At 39.2% G+C, this 17,217-nt stretch overlaps 3 protein-coding genes across 3 annotated transcripts; 2 read left to right on the forward strand and 1 right to left on the reverse strand.

The window, feature by feature from the left end:
- The first annotated feature begins 34 nt into the window (after positions 1–34).
- LOC144631031 (zinc transporter Slc39a7-like) lies at positions 35–6,176 on the forward strand. The gene is made up of 3 exons (XM_078489395.1): positions 35–956; positions 3,406–3,623; positions 4,359–6,176. Exons 1-3 carry the CDS (start codon positions 119–121, stop codon positions 4,608–4,610), a joined length of 1,308 nt encoding a protein of 435 aa, XP_078345521.1. The 5' UTR covers positions 35–118; the 3' UTR covers positions 4,611–6,176.
- Positions 6,177–7,503: 1,327 nt separating this feature from the next.
- LOC144630289 (surfeit locus protein 1-like) lies at positions 7,504–13,124 on the reverse strand. Its single transcript, XM_078488622.1, has 9 exons — positions 13,065–13,124; positions 12,847–12,936; positions 12,346–12,550; positions 11,568–11,756; positions 10,960–11,032; positions 10,302–10,349; positions 9,564–9,678; positions 8,766–8,847; positions 7,504–7,777 (listed from the first exon to the last, which is right to left on the reverse strand). Exons 2-9 carry the CDS (start codon positions 12,908–12,910, stop codon positions 7,705–7,707), a joined length of 849 nt encoding a protein of 282 aa, XP_078344748.1. The 5' UTR covers positions 12,911–12,936; positions 13,065–13,124; the 3' UTR covers positions 7,504–7,704.
- A 72-nt stretch (positions 13,125–13,196) lies between these two features.
- On the forward strand, positions 13,197–17,094 carry LOC144650651 (prefoldin subunit 6-like). Its single transcript, XM_078510382.1, has 4 exons — positions 13,197–13,283; positions 14,372–14,442; positions 15,052–15,176; positions 16,523–17,094. Exons 1-4 carry the CDS (start codon positions 13,211–13,213, stop codon positions 16,641–16,643), a joined length of 390 nt encoding a protein of 129 aa, XP_078366508.1. The 5' UTR covers positions 13,197–13,210; the 3' UTR covers positions 16,644–17,094.
- Positions 17,095–17,217: the final 123 nt, after the last annotated feature.

The following is a 17,217-nucleotide window of genomic DNA, read 5'->3' on the forward strand; positions in this document are numbered from 1 at the left end:
CTGCATACTAATGCGCATGCCTGCCACGTCAACCAGCTGGCAAGAAGTACGACAGGCGTCGACACCGGTAAAGTCACCGACAAGCAAGCAAACAAGCTGTCATTTTCGTCCTTCCGAAATGGCTGTAAGAATGCTTTGGGTTTTTCTCTTCTTTTTCCTGTTTTCGGCTACACATAGCTTGGATAATGACGATCATGGTAATGTTGAAGTAGAGCACGGTCATGTTCACAAACATCCTCACGAAGAGGAACATCATCACCATCATAGCGAAGATCATCATGACCATAGCCACGAAGATCACGATCGTCACGACCATAGCCACGATCATCACGGCCATAGCCACGATCATCACGAGGAGAAAGTTCCTCATCACGGGACTAGCTCTTCTACCAAGCTACCAGCTCAAAGTGGAACCTTGACCAAATGGCTTCAAGCTATTGCCGCGACATTGCTGATCAGCGCAGCACCCTTCTTCATCCTGTTCTTCATTCCGCTGCAGAGCAACTCGGCCGAACAGCAACCGCTGTTGAAAGTTCTACTGGCTTTCGCTTCAGGAGGGCTTTTGGGAGATGCATTTCTCCATTTAATTCCTCATGCTATTTCACCGCACTCGCACGGGAGCGCCGATGGCCATGAGCACTCGCATTCTCACTCTCACTCTCACAGCCACGAAGCAGGCGGACATCACGATCATTCGTCAGAGATGGCAGTCGGTTTGTGGGTTCTAGCTGGTTTGATAGCCTTTCTCATGGTAGAGAAGTTTGTTCGGCTCGTAAAAGGGGGACATGGCCACTCTCATAGCGCCCTGAAAGTTGAAGCTAAGAACGGGGATGTCGCGAAAAAAACCGGTAGCGACGAGAAAGACACTCTACCCGAGGAGAACGACCAAGAATTGCGAAGAAGAAAAAAGACAGACGAGGCAACACAGAACGAAACAAAAACAGAAAATACCCCAGGTAAAGTAACCAATGCTTCTGTGAAAATACGGTAAAATAAAACGTTGGCCTAGATTTTACCGTCACGTTTTTTAAATTTTTAATTTCATTTACAGAACAACAAAGCCTGCTCTTTTTTTGAAAACCATTTTTAATCGTTCTTACTATAATTTGACACGTAAGTGGGTCTCGTCGAATTTTATTCAATTTGTACTGTGTGAATGAATGTTTGCCCCCAGCATAATTATAAATCGGTCACGCTTTCCACCGTCCGTAGAATTTATTTACAAGAAGATCTTGAAATTTTCTGACTCGATGCGCAAATCATCAACATCAATTTCTCGGTGCTTTACTCAACAGCTGTAGTTTCTCATGGTACTGTTTTTATTTTAACAAAAATCCATTAATTTTGAGAGTATTATTTCAGCTTTTTCGAGGCTTTCGAGTTTTAAATCAATAGATATCAGATCTGTGTGACGTGCAAAAAATCCATATGCAAATTTTTAGTCTTCGTCGACGTGTCAGTGTGAAATTGATCCTTGTGGCTGAATAAATATTGCCAAGCGAAGACGCTGTATTTCGTGTTAAAATCTTAATTTTGGCTATCTTAGACAGGATTTAAGTGTTATTTTTTCAATTTGGATAGATGTTTTTACGTTTATTGTGATAAATTGAAATGTTGCAATTTTTGTACTTTTTTTTCAATATTTTGAGGTCTTATAAATAAAATATTTTACTGATCATTTTACATTTGTAGGATTGTCGAAAATGGAGTTTTCTCTAAATTTCCACTGAGGCAAATAAACCTTTTTAGCTGTATAATCTATTTTGTTTCAATTCTGGCCACTGATTACAGTAAAAAACAGGTTTCTCTACCTGTAGCACATGGTTGTCGTAGCAACATTTCTGCTCCAGTGCCATCCCTTTGTTCAGTTCATAAGTTTTTTGTTTACCTGAATTTAACACTCATTATATCGTGAAAATTTTAATTTTCAATGTAACAAGGCAAATTTATCATTCCTTGGGGCATGTTGCAGTCGGCTGTTCTTTTTGGATTTCATGTCCTTTTATAGAAATAAAATATAATATACATTAGCATCAGTGGAAGGGAGGTTAGAGGACACGAAGGGGACTGGAGTGAAGACAGGCAAATTTGTTGTCTAAAGGCCTGTCCAAACGGCAAATGTTCGGCAATCAACACGATCAAACATTGTTTGGTGACCAAACATGATGACGTGATACCGAGTGTCCAAACGGTATCAAACATGTTTGATCAACAGTAAGAATTAGCCGCAAGGAACTGGGTCGAGAACGCAATCTCGTTGTGTTCCTGAACTGAAGCGATCTTGTATTTAATGTCTGCTACTGGAATGTCCAGTTTTTCCTTTATTTTTTCGTACGCCATATCACGTATGTCCTTAAGATGATATTCGTTAGGAAAACAGTCCCACAGGCACGGATGCCGCTTAAACAGATCGAGCATGGTATTTACTTCTCCGTCCCTCCATTTCCTTGCCTTTTGTGTCTCCGTTTCTTCGCTCGCCACCATTAAACAGCTGATTGTGGGTAAGCAGCACGCGGTTTCTATGGATACGAGTCAAAGAGCGAGCCCAGAACGCATGCGCGCGCAAAACATGTTTGACAAAGCCGTCCAAACGAAAAATTGTTTTACGATGTTTGATGAAATGTTTGACGACGTTCAAATTTTATCAAACACAATCAAACACGATCAAACAAGGTGTCGAAACGAAAAAATGTTTGGTCACCAAACAATGTTTGATCGTGTTTGATCGCCAAACATTTCCCGTTTGGACAGGCCTTAATAAGGGAGAAGGGCCTAAAAATATTTTGGCCCTTTGGGCATTATATTTTTTAGCAATATTATGAGGAGGGGAAGGAGAAGGCACACTCCCTTGGACTCTCCCCTAGATTTACCACTAATAAATACAGTTGAATTTCGATAACTCAAACCTTCAAGGGGAATTTTAAAAAGGTTCCAGTTATTGAGGGGTTTGTGTTATAATTTGAGAGTAAAGTTAGTAAGAACATGACCTGGAGCAGAATTGAAATAGGTTCAAGTAAGCTTGAAGTTCGAGTTATCGAGCATTTGAGTTATTGAGATTGAATTGTATTGATAGCAAGATGAGAGCCTGGTATTACAGCAAGGCGCCCAAAAGTGTGACCACTTTTAATTTATTCACATTCTTTCGTGCAGATTTAATCCAATCAAAAGCCGTGGATAGCTTGCAGTTGACTTCTGATTGGATTAAATCTGCACGAAAGAATGTGAATAAATTAAAAGTGGTCACACTTTTGGGCGCCTTGCTGTAAGCAGTTCTTTTGTTTTATATCAAAGAGCCCTGGACATGGTTATTGACAGAATTGTTCAGAGTCACCCATGCTGTGATCAGTAGTATCGTTTAAAATGACAAAGCTTGTTTTCTCACCTCTTTATCTGTTTTTCTTGCAGAACCACATGACCATGAAGAGGAAATTAAAGTGGCAGGCTACTTAAATCTTGCTGCAGATTTCACTCATAACTTCACTGATGGGCTGGCTATTGGAGCCTCATTTCTTGCGAGTCGCAAAATTGGCATAATCACAACTATCACAATCCTTCTGCATGAAGTTCCTCACGAGATTGGAGACTTTGCTATCCTGGTGCAATCTGGATGCAACAAGAGAAAGGTATGTACAGTGTGCAGAAAACTTTGGGCCTGCAGTAATTGGCCTTGCTGTTGCGGGTCCCCTGCCTTAAGTTTACTGTTAGTTGTATGTGTTATTTATAAGGCGAAGCTACTAAAATATATTAATAAACTTTGACAGTCCAGTGCACAGTACTGAAACAAAACACCTGTGCGACAGTGAGTCACAATATTTAAATTGTCACCATATGAATACCGATATTTGAACAAATTATATTGCGGTCATATCGTGATATTACCGTACAGTAAAATATTCTTTATCAGCATTAAATAAGAAACTACTGTATCTAATGACTTCTTACCTAGATCAGAGCCTTCATATCGCTGCACATTCTTCCAATCTCATATTTTTCAAGATGGCGATAGAGACACATACGTATTTCCAATTAGTAGTCAGCTGACACAGCCTTGTGTGCCCATGAGCAAAAACATGCAGTTCATCAGTTTAGTAAGATAACATCACTTGTCAGTTGTATGTAATATTGTATCCAATTGTGTAACTTATTGTGGGGCTTGATCAAGATATGTATTGTGACATGGAAAATGTATCATTGCAGCCCTACCAGCACACTAGCCATTAGGGCACCATACATGTACCTCCCAAATTCAGAACAGAGAATGTCCACAGGCAATGAATGAAAAATATGGAGATAAATCCTAATAAATTTATGTTAAGAGTTTTGATGTACAAAGCATAAACTTCTTTTTTTTTTTCCAGGCAATGTTACTTCAACTGACAACAGCAACTGGGGCTTTAGCTGGTACAGTGTGTGGCTTATTGGCAGAAAACATTGGAGATTCTGCCACCCTATGGATCTTGCCTTTCACAGCAGGAGGCTTCATATATATCGCAACAGTGTCAGTCATTCCTGAATTACTAGAAGACACTAAACTGGGACAGTCCATTAAAGAAATTCTTGGATTGTTCGTTGGAGTTTTGATGATGGTTCTAATTGCTAAGTTTGAGTAATTAAAAATGGGACATTAAGTGGTAAATAATAATATCATTAGACTGCAAGCCCAGGTCTTCTATTCACGAGCATGCAAATTCAACAGTCACTCTGACATGGAGTTGGTTAATTATTTTTAGTAGACACTAAAAGCACTTGGGACGGTTTAAATCACATGTGTATGCATAGTAAAAGTTATGACTTGGTATCAGGCATTTTTTTCCAGTGCCAAAAAAGGGTCTGAATGCAGGTTAGAAATTAAATTTATTTCAGTATTTTTTCAGTTTGAATGAATAGTTAAAAGACATTTCACTTTTAAAATTTTAAAATGCGTGACAAAAATTATGTGTGCTACTGACTTATAATAAAGTCAGCAATGGCCTTGGAGAGCTGAAAAGATATACAGATTTACAATAGACAGAAAGAAATTTGTGGATATTCTAACTATGTCATGTAAAAATTAATTCTATTAACTGAAGGCTTTCCCTCTTACAGATGCCACACATAATTCAATCAGAGGTTAATGTTAGGTGTATATATGTTGAAAACACAAATTGAATGTAATATATTTTTCTCTTTTGTCTTCAACATTTTTGCACTAGATGTTTTCTAATTAAGATTATATTGTTAGTTTTATTTGCCTTCAATTTTTACAATCCTGTTTTAGTGCTAAGAATTTTTAGTTAATATTAATAACAAATGCAATGAAAATAGATTTCTACCAGGGTTGGACATAAACACACCTTCAGTGCCTTTGGTTGTTAAGTTTTTTTCTCATAGTTGGCTAACATGCTCTATACCTTTTGCCACATAAGCCACCACTGAACGAAGTCCAAGAACAGAAATGAAAAGATGATGAAACCTCTGACACCCACGCCGACCAAAAGAGACTATTATCGGGGTAAAAAGGGGTAATTTCTTTGTGTGCAATGTCTAGATGTGCCTGCAGGGAATCTCAATCACGGCAGTTCTATTTAACAAAACATGTCCAAGACTAGCCTCCTCCGAAGGGTACTCCTTGTAATCCTTAATATTGGGATTCCTGTGGAAGCAAAGGAGAAGAGAGAAAACTGGGACTAGTAGAATAAGAGAGGAAAACTCTGGATGATGGGGTCGGGAAAAAAGTGAGGGGGGGTTACCTTTCTCCCTCTCCCCCTCCCTCTTGTCTTTTCTTGCTCAGTTTCTCTTCTGTCGGTCCCAGTCTCTCTTCTTTAACAAAGGGAGTTGCCTGCGGAGGAGGCTAGTCCAGGACTTTGCCAAGGCTGAATAAGAATACGGTGATTCCCCTGCAGGTGTGTCTGATAGTGTTTATTGGGCATTCACTGTTGTGTTTTGGGATGACATTTGAGAAACTTTTCCCACAATTTGGTTAACAGTTCCTCTTTCTTCCTTGGTGAAAGAGAAGGACGATGTTGGACTCTACATAGTTTTGAAATTCATTTTTTCCACACTCAGGCAAGGCCAGTATATTTTTGCACAAGGTGGGGATGCTGAAATGGGTACACTGGGAGATTCTTGTAGGACTAAAATAGCAATGTACCATGAACTTAAAGCAAAGTCAATATTAAAACAAATTTATTTCTGAATCTAGTGCCGTATTGAGAGGCCCTGCCAGGGGGGGTTCCCGTGTCGCTTGTCTAAATTTAAAAACGTGCCGTGTCGCTGTTTTATCGCTCTCCATGTTGCTGTCGGTAATTAAATTGAAGGAAAATTGCTTGTACATATCGGAATTTAAGTTTTTCCATAAGGGTTGTCGTTTGTCGCGATTTTATTAATATGCTGTCGCTACTTTTTGGGCCATGTCGCTTGTCGGAATTTACCCTGGCAGGGCCTCTATTGAATTTTGTTTTTCGTCAGATCTACTGAAGTCGCCATGAAACTCACTTTGTGTCCAGGAATTCAAAGCAGAGTGTGTATACAAACAGGTTAAATAGCGCTCAGTGCGCGGTAAATACTAGAGCTGCAACTGAAGTCAGTTGTAGAGTAATCTGCATAAGACCACTACGGCTAGTTATGGGTCAGGGGTACCTGTTTGGAAGGTCTGTTATCCCCTGGGATTTTCTTTAGTGAAATGTCACCTTGAACCTTCGTTATTTCGGAAATATAACACCTGTTGTTTTCGGAGAGGTAAAAATGTTGTTCTAGGTACGGAAAAACGCCAGCAAATTGGGGAAATGAGAATTTTTTCCCTAAAAGTTTCTGCCACTTTAATATTCAGCTAGAAACCCGAAAAGACTGATTTTACTATGCTAGTTCGCACAAATATCCATTTAAAAGGACCTGAAATGATAGGAAAAACAATACAACGACATTCCAGACTTTTGACTGAATTTCCTCGTTGGGACCAGGGCCTTACCTAGCGAGCGGCAGAGGGGGCAGTTGCCGCCGCCAGGAAAACCAAATTTCTTGCATAGTGTTTGATTTTGCTAGGCTATTTCTTGTAGCTATACAGTATTGGAGTTTGCCCCCGCAGCGGAGTTTTGCAGAGTTTGGCCCCCGCAGACAAAAAACCCTAGGTACGGCCCTGGGGACAAAAGACTGATGAACGCCATGAAGACTGGGTTTCACAAGCGACGGGGTCGTAATCCTAATAAAGCGCAGATAGAGCGTTACAATCTAGCTAATGAAAATCAAATCGACGGAGACTGTCGTAAGCAGAGTTTCCGATTACCTCGTCGACGAAAGGGAAAAGACTGGGGACTAGTCATGATCGTCATGATCAGGGGAGATAACCAAGAGTCGCAAACAGTGAGTGGGAAGCTACAACAGAAGGATAGCTGGGACACGTTCGTTTTTTCAGTTCAACGGTGAAAATGTTCTTGCAGCTTGGTAACAAATTACTCCCTAACTACACCCCGTGAGGTCAAAAAGCTAGAGAATTAGATAAGACAGGAGCCTAATAAAGACCACTCGTTTCCTCTTCTTACATCTTTATTACTTATTTTGAATTCTTATTTTTATTGACATGATACTCATTAATGCTTCTTCTGAAAGCTTATTGCCAAAACAGGGAGAGTCTGGCCTTTCCAGCTCTTTCGACTAGAATAAGATTTGCGACGTTGGAGAGACAGGGCTTCTAATTTGTTGCAGTGAACTAAGCACCTCGTTGTCAGGTTATGTTATAATATTCCTGGGGGATTTCCTGAGTCTGTAGTACATGTAAGCAGTAAAGCCAGATAAGGCGTACCTAAAAGGACGAAAGAAACAGAGAAACTATTAGATTTCTTACAAAGGTAAATTTGGCGGAAACAAGTGACAACGTTTCAGGAATTCTAGTAGCAGCATCCCTCTTCCTTTTTCCCCAGCTGATAAAAACTGAGAGCATAGTAAGTTAGTAGAGTAGGTCCCCTCTACTAAGTATGTATAAGTACTAAACGCACTAAAATAACTACACAGGCGCCTTCGTGGGGAGGAGTTAAACACGATCTCCCCTATGAAGAACGACTGCGTGGGAGGCTACACAGGCGCTTGGTATATGCAGTTCGTTGAAGCTATTTAAGGGGTGTGCATTGAAGATGCAGGAGACGGGACCTACGGTTTATCTTCCTTATCCGAGAAGACTAGAATATCTAACCATTTGCAGATGTCATTGCAAAGGCAGCACATTCTCCTCAGTTATTTTAAGTTACACAAATTTGAACAAGTCGGGCAGACTTTTTCAAACTCTGCCCTTGCGTCTTGGAAAATTGCTAAAAACTATTCACATGTTGCTCTTCCTTAAACGATTCCCTAAATATCTTCATCCTGGTGTTCTAGGTCCTTTTCTGTTAAGAGGGAAGAAACTGAGTCAAAATTTTAGGATCGTTTTGACCAAAAGTACATAAAATTACCGTGAATGTGCTCCGCTATTAGCGTTGTCCTGTTGTAACAGACGTATGATATGTTTAGTGCCTCAGACTAAATGTAAAGGTTTAAGTTTTTTCCAGACCAACAGATCGGAAAAGTCAGGTAGCTCATAAGTGTCCGTGTAAAACGTGAACTCCACTTTCGGCTTAGACGCACACAATTCACGGGAATACCCCTGTGGCACCCATATTCCATCCCAGGTAGCCAGTTACATTCCTCGGCAGAGGTATTGTGAGAGAAGAGTGTCTTGCCCAAAACTACAACATAAGTACCCAGCCAGCTGGCTTACACTGTAAACTTTGTAAAGATAAAATAGTTCAACCCCATACCATGTTATTATGTACTGAAGATGTTCGTTACGAAGATACACCCGAGTTTGGCCTCCTCTTGGTCCCCCAGGAACTGTACTGGCTGAAAGATAAAGAATTCACGTTGAAATTTATAGGACTGTGTTCAATGTGCCTATGTATAGAAATTACCGCTCAAACTATTTAGTCTTCCAATTTTTGTTACGAATTCACGAACAAAAAGGACTCGAAGCCATCAAATTGCACTAAAAAGGTCGCTAATCAAAGTTTATTGTTTAAAAACATCCCGAAAAAAGAATTGCTTGAAAGGTGTTTGTAAACACGAAAGAGCCAGATAAAAAATCGTTTTCATCATTGCAAATCGTTATGAACTCTAACTCAGTACTAATTTCTACTACTTGTTGGTAAAAAAAACCGTTTTTGAGAATTGGCCGCAGCTAATATAAGGGAATTCGTCAAAGAAAGCGCTTTCGTTTGTCCATTTCGCATCAAGTCTAACCGAAAACTTTTCTAGTACTTGTGTATTTAATTCATTTACTCCATGTCAAGCTACTGACGTTTAGGTTTCCTCTCTTGGTTTTGATTGGACCATGTGAACAAGGATTTTGTTTGACATTCTGGTTAGGTATTGTATTTCCAAAATCGCTTTCTTTGGGATTTCAGTCAGTTAAGCAAACTTAACTGGCGTGATCACTGGCAACTTAAAATTTCCCTTTTCGCAAGTGTACCAAAAACTGCTTGTTGATCATAATTTGCACGTTATTTGAAAGGGCTGATTCAGAAAGGGATTTATTTTAAAAGTTAATATATGTTATTTACCAGCATCAGCATCTACTAGAATCGGCAGGCAGCCTGTCACCTCTGCCATAGCATCCAAATCCCGTGAAAACCAGTGGTTCTTGTCAGGATTATTTTTGGCCTGGAATGGCTGTCTCTGATGGCACAATATAGAAAATCCAACAGTCAACATCACCTTCATTCTCATCCTCAAAGTGCAGTAGTAGTCACACACTAGTTACATAGTTGTGGGTGGGGTCTTGACTCAGTTGTTGGGGGGGGGGGGGGAGGAGTACTGCGATACATATATGATGATTTTGGTCTCTGGGGAAGTCAAATTCTGGCAGGTATTATCCAGTGGAAGATTAAGCGGTGCTCAAAAGGGATTGGGTGGGAGAACACTTGAAGATATGTTCTTTCTTGCTTAATAAATGAGGCCCATAGTGACATTACCCAGTAATGGGTGGGGAATGAACTATTTTCTGCTATTTGCTTTTTTTATTTTTTTCAGGAAAGTGAGAGAAGAGAAAATCATCTAGATCCACTAATGCTACCTTTGGCATCAATTTTATAATTGATAAAGATTGTTTTATGATGCTGGACTCATTATTAATATTGTATAATATTATATGCTAGACATGATCTTTGCAAAATATATCCATTTTTACTTATAAAGTTTTTTTGGTACTGGTTTTTTGTGGTAATATTTTTTGGTATATTTTTGTTAGATTACTGCTCTTTACACAATCTAGATGAAAAATAAAATTTGTAATAAAAAACCTTCTCTCCTTGTCTGATGAAGCCAACCATCTCTACCTCTCCTTTGATCTGCAAATTAATTTACAAATTAAAGTACAGTCAGTCTGTGGAACACTGTTTTAACCATTGGGGCATTAAAATTTGTGCTCATGACACTGGCTTCTACTATATCAAAGTCACAGCAATGCTACTGAAAATACAAAACTGAATTGCTTGACTTGTTAATTAGGGGGGGGACAGGGGGGTCTGAACCTCCCGCCTCCCGTACCTCTTACTCCCGCTTCCCGTACCTTTTACTCCTGCTTCCCGCCCCTTTCCGTAGTGGTGCCCTCCTCTTTGTCCCATATCAATTGCGAAATATAACAAAACATTGCGAAATTTTACTCATTTTCTCCCGGTTCCTGCTACCCTGGGAATCCCGCTTCCCACCCTCTCTTCTCCCGCTACTTGCCCCTTTTCTTCTGGTCTCCCGCCCCCCTGTCCGCCTCCACTTGTTACATGGTCCTGTGATCATTGTAGCTTTTTCCACCTCCTCCTTTCTTTTACATATTCCATCAGTTAAATTATAAAGGGAAAAGAGACTGGATTAACACCATTTACTTGGTAGATTTTAGGACAAATGTTTGTGGAAAATCAACACAAGAGCAAAATACTCCATACAGATTAATTAAATATTAACCTGTCCTTCCTGTCTTTTTTCTGGTTTGATTTTATCCTTTGGGACCCATCCCCTGTTGACGAAGATTCTTTGCCTGAATAAATCAAATAAAAAGATATATTTAAATATCAATTTTCCAATAAAATTACTTAAATTGTATGGAAACTTATTTAATCTACATTACACAACTGGTTAGCAAAAACAAAATGTGCAGCTAAATACTCTCCTATACTAGGGAAGCAGGGGAGTAGGGGTGGTGCAGTGGTAAGAGCGCTTTTCTACCACAATAATTATTGTGACCTAAGTTCAAATCCTGGACCTGGCCTCATATGTGAGTTGAGTTTGTTTTTGGTTTTTGTCCTTGCTCCAAGAGTTTCCTTTAGGTTCTCCAGATTTTCTCTCTCCGCAAAAACCAACACTTCCAAATTCCAATACTGAATCTTTGATGCATGTACACTTTCTAATGAGCTCCTGAGAGCTCTTCCATGTTATGTGGGTAAATAAATTCTCCCTCTATCCTAGGTCTCCTCTGGGAGAATAGGGCCATTGCTAAATAAATTACATAATTATGTTATATTATGTTTGTTGCTTTTTTTTACAAATTATAATACTTGTTTACTACACCTTACCCTGTGCTAGTGATTTCAAATGGTGTGATGATATGTCCACCAGATTTTGGCTGCCTTCCCATGCCCCCTCCACCATGTGGGCCTTCATTTAGTGATCTTGGAAATACATGGATTTCCTCTGAATGATTAAATCTTCCTCGCAATATGATACGTCGATACTCCAGATCTTTTGACTTCATTTCATCAATGCTATAAGAAAGGAAAGGGAGTAGTAAGAGCTGTAAGTAGATTCTCTCCAACATGAAAAATACTCCTAAGTGTAACCGAAAAGAATAGAGATGCCTTAACATTAAGCACATTGACCATAAGATATCACATTTTATAGTTAGCTTGTCGTCATAAGAGAAGGATTTTAACCAAAAAATTTCACAGTGTTTCGCTATTTGAAAGAAAAGATTAAGTCTTTATTAGGCCAAGGAAATCGATGACACCAGAGCTTCTACCAAGTTTCTGTAGCGTAAGTGACCACCATTCAATTCTACTCCTTCCTGGAAGGGATGCTAGTCCATCGTAGGGTTACCACCTGATAATAAATTTACTAGACAGTACTCATTTATGCACCTGGGCGGAGAAAGGTACTGTGAGAGTTAAGTGTCTTGCCCAAAAATGCATTGCTTATGAACCCATAATGCTAATCCAGATTCCAGCACACTAACCATAAGCCACTTAATCTCCAACTCTTTATTAGGAAGAGGCATTTTTAAATACGGAATGATCACCTTCCTTTTTTAGTTCTAACAACATGATAACAATACTTGTTATTATCAAAGAAATTTACTTTTCTGGAAGATTTAGAACTGGGGCAGTTGTTCTTGCTTCAAGTTCTTTGATTAAGCCTTTCTTCCATTGCAGCCTATAGATCTGCCATGTTCCAAGACCAAATGTTGATACAGGAATAATCAGCAAAAAATAGTGCATTTTGGATTCCTTTGCTGCTGATCTTGCTGTTGACATTGAGCAGGACTTTAGAATGTGATGAAGTACTATTTGGAAGACAAATAATTATCAACAATTAACCCTAGTGTTATGTAATCGATAACATGAATTAATCGTGACTAAAAAACTTATGATTGCATCCCTGTACCATATAAATCAAATTAGGAGGAGTCATATTGATGATCTGGGGTTTAATACATAAATTGAAACATTGCATCATCCATCAACCAAGAGTCAAGTTTTTTTTAACAAAGACACCGTTTTCTTAAACAATATTCCAGTGTGTAGATTTCGTGAACCTTTTGCTTTACTAGGCTTTGCTAAGTCAATGTTGTTTAAGTACCTTTGTTCCTTCCAGGTGAAGCAAGCAGCTGACTGCATCTGTTAATGATTCTAGCAAACGCCATATCTGGGCTGGGGTAGTTTACAAAACCTACATGAAAATAAATGACTTGTCAACAATGAAACAAATCATGCAAATCTTCCAGAGCACAACGGTGATTTAGAGGCTTCAGGAAGAAAAAAGTAGATTATCGAAGTGTAAACAAGAGTAAATCTTACTTTTCACAAAAACAAATCAGTCTCTGAGTCTGTCTTCCGTTTGTTAATGTACAATTTCCGCCAGGCGTTCCACTATTCACCCAGTTCCAGTCCTTTCCAACTCTCTTTGAGCCTGCAATCCTAACCGGATTACACCCAAATCAAAGATGGCGGCCAACATCGAGAAAATTCAGCAGCAAATGCAGACAGAATTGGAGAAGTTTAAAGCCATTCAAAAAGGTAATTTGCAACTAATATGGCACTTGGACGGATTTTGTGCAACTTTCTTTGCAAATATATGGTTTTGGACCATGAGGTTGTTCAATGGTTTGGAACAGAACGAGAAGTTCAACTGAAGAATTTTCGTTATCAGAATTTTGTGAGATTGGGAAGAAACAAAATCCTACTCCGACAATATCTGTTTTAAATATTACGATAATTAATTAATGGCTTCGAAAACATGTTTGTACAGCTGATACATCAGTCTACCCTGCTCATCCCACACCTATCATACCTGTGTTCATAGCATACCCTCACCCTAGCCTCATGGGGCTTTTGACTTTGACAACCTGTCAGGTTTTTGCATTAGGGCGTTTCATCTACTACCAATGGTCACCATCACTGTTTTTGACGACACAAAAATGTGAAATGTCCTGTTAACAGGTACCCGTGGGACCAGGAAATGTATCCACTTAATAATGGCGTCCACTTGTGGAGGTTTACAATTTATTGATGTTATACGGCGAACAATAAATGCGAGCTTGCCCTTCATTTTGTTTTCTTTTTACCAAATTCTAAAATTTCTCCGTTTTAAAAATAGGGAAGAAATCCCGCATTCACAAGAAACACAAAACTACTTATTTCCGTGTATGAATGCCAAACGGCAGACGGCAGAAGTTGAATTTTTGCTTGATCTCTATATTGTTTGGATGTTGCTGGGACCACGGCTAAGTGCCCACTTACAATCAGAACAGGGGATGGGAGAAAGCAGGGCTGTGCTCTAAGGGTGCCCGGGTGCCTCAGGCGACTAACTTTTGTCCTTGGGCGACCAGATAATCTTATTTCTTTCATATAAGCCTTATGCTAGGCACCCTGGATCTCATAGCTTGGAACCTTTGGGCTCCTTGTAATTTTTCTTAGAGCACAGCCTTGGAAAGCAGGAGGGATGATGGAGGGAAGAGATGAACAGGATTGAAATAAACCCATGTGTTTAATTACCTCAGGCTACATTGTTTTTGACTTTCACTCCAAAGTCAGTACATAGAGAGGCAATGGATGGTAAAAATATTTTTAGGTTCTTTTATAAACATGCATTTCTCTTCTTTCAGACATGCAGAAATTGGTTGGTACAAGACAGCAGCTAGATGCTCAGTTGAATGAGAATAAAGTTGTACAAGAGGTAAGCTATCTTGAACTAGTTGTTTCTGTTTACACTGTCATCAACTTAGAATTTAAAAGCTTGGTCTAGTTCTTCAAAGTAGGATTAAGCAACATGTATCCTAGGATCGTTGTCAACTGTTGAATACAAGTAATTATTTTATGTGAACAATAAAAAAAATAGGTTGAAACATTAGTGCTTCACTTTATGTCATAACTATTATAGTTATTATAAAATTGTAACTGTTACTAAACTGTGTAGTAAGAAAATGTATTATTTTTATCTTGCTTTACTTGTAAACTGTATCAGCATAAGTTGGCTTTCAAACAACTAGGGCCTTACTTTTTTTTGAGATGTTAATTCATTCTCTGATATAAAGTCAGGTTTTCAAAATAAAGGAAATATCAGGAAAATTAAGTACTGCAGGAAAAACGGTGACTTCTTGTAACCACCCATCTTGAGGGGGGTCAATAGGGGATACAAATCCATTATTCTGTGCTATGCTTTGGCTCACAGCATTGAACTGTCAGGATTTTTTTTTATTCAGATCTGGATCAACATTACTTGAAAAAATCAATTTACAACTCCAGTAACCAGGTCAAAACTGACTTCCTTTATTTTGTGTTTCAGGAACTAGATGTAATAGAACCCGATGGGAATGTTTATAAACTCATAGGACCTGTTCTAGTTAAACAAGATTTGGAGGAAGCCAGGCAGACTGTTGCAAAAAGGATAGAGTACATCAATGCAGAAATGTAAGCAGTAACAACTTTGTAATTTAATTTCTTATTTCAGTTTTTACAGACCATGGTTACAAGACTTAGCTCTCATTGACAGTTCTGTACCTTTTTTGTCCTCTCTTGATTTGTGCTGTGTCTGACATTTGCAGACTGCCGACTAAGTTAATATATCATGTTACCATTACCATTATTGAGAGCTAATCATAAGCAGGCCTACCGAAGTGCTATTCAGGCTAACCGGAGTGAATAGTAGGCTAACCGGAGTGAAAGTCTGCAAGTCTGCAGTTTGCAAATGTCAGACAGCATGATTGGTGCCATTCAATATTTTTTGTAGCTTGTGGTGCAATATTGGTTCTTGGGTCACTGATGACTCTATCAGTTGCAAGGAACATGGAAAATTTTGTTCCCCTTCCCGCTTGATGTTTTAGCCTCACTGAATCCCTTGGCCTAAAATTTGTGACTTGTCCTGATGCAGCTTCTTAGGGCAGGAAAAAAAAAAAACAGGTCTTAGAGCCTGGGGCAAGTACATTTTGCTTTTAGTGGGCAAGTGAAATTAACCTCAGTAATCTTGTGAGTCTGAGTGATGACAAGAAATATTCAAGTGGGGGCAAATAGAACTTGAAATTTACTGGCCCACTGTGCAAGTCCATTAATTACTTTCCAGCCCTGCTTCTATTTACCAATTTCCATAGTTTGTTTTTACGTGCGTCTCGAGAATTTGATATTTCCCATCTAGACAATTTCTCCTAGTTTATTATTTTCGTTCTTCTTGTCACATTCTTCTTAAAATATTTCTGACACTTCTTGACATTTATTCGACAATGTCAATCCCATTTCTATCACCTGTCTGAGTGAAAGGTGCAGTGGCCTAATGGTTAGTGTGCTGGACTCTGGATCGAGCAGTCTGAGTTTAGCCCTGGCCGGGGTCATTGTGTTGTGTTCTTGGGCAAGAAATTTTACTCTCACAGTGCCTCCCTTCACCAAGGTGTATAAAAGGTGAAGTAGTAAAAAAAATGCTTAGGGTAACCCAGCCATGGACTAGCATCCCATCCAGGGGGAGTAGAAATACTCCTAGTCACTTCATGCTACGGAAACCGGGATAACATCTGGCCTGATAGGCCACTAGGCTCGTATGCAGACTTTACCTGTTTTACCTGTGTGATAGGGATTGATATGACCGGGCATAGCTACGAACTATGGACCGAGGGAAGTCAAATTTTGACTACTCTTTACGAATGATCAGTTAAACTAAGAATACAACCGTTTTGGGGTCATCTCGTGAAGATTGACGCGCGAAAAGCTTGCGTAACAACTCCGGGAATCATCACAAAGGAGGCTAATTCCATCCCTGTTCTTTTCAGAAAAAGAAACGACGCCGGCATCAAAGATGTCGAAAAGAAGCGAGGTGCCAGCCAGGAGATACTCACCAAACTACAGCAGCAATACCAACAGTTCCTTACCAAGGCTGCGGCTAAAGCATAATGGACTGATTAGAACTTTTATATTTGTATTTATTTCAAATAAGCGAAACTGCGAGACTCAAAGACATTAATAGTTGTCTTATAAATGGCGTCTTTTTTGTTGACGGTCTAACACTCTAAATGTCAGCGCTTCTTTTACAATGCACATAATTTTCTTCCGAATAGCTCTTCCAAAAAATATGTGTTCTGCCTTTTGGATATGTCGATTTTATGATTTAAATTCTCGTGGAACAGTCAGTTTGCTTGTGTGTTGTAAATGATAGTAGTAACTTTTTAAGTACTTCATTCATTTGCAACACGCAGAACTTCTTTATAAATGGAAGCTACAACTCACGAAAGAAATAAAACTGAGTGATACCAATGAAAGGTTTCGTCATATTGAAAGATAGCGTAGCGCTTAGGTGATATACAAGACGACAAATAAAAAAAAGGCTCTGTCTTCTGTACTCAAAGCTGTTGAATTCTTGTTCCCATGGCGCCGCGATAAGCGACGCGTCCATTGTTGCGTTTTTGCTACTACCTCTTCGCGCCGTCAAATGTGACTTCTGCAAAATCATTGCCAAATAATTTTCCCC

The sequence above is a fragment of the Oculina patagonica genome, chromosome 1 (genome assembly GCF_052425735.1).
Source record: "Oculina patagonica isolate OP01 chromosome 1, crgOcupat, whole genome shotgun sequence".
Lineage (NCBI taxonomy): Eukaryota > Metazoa > Cnidaria > Anthozoa > Scleractinia > Oculinidae > Oculina > Oculina patagonica.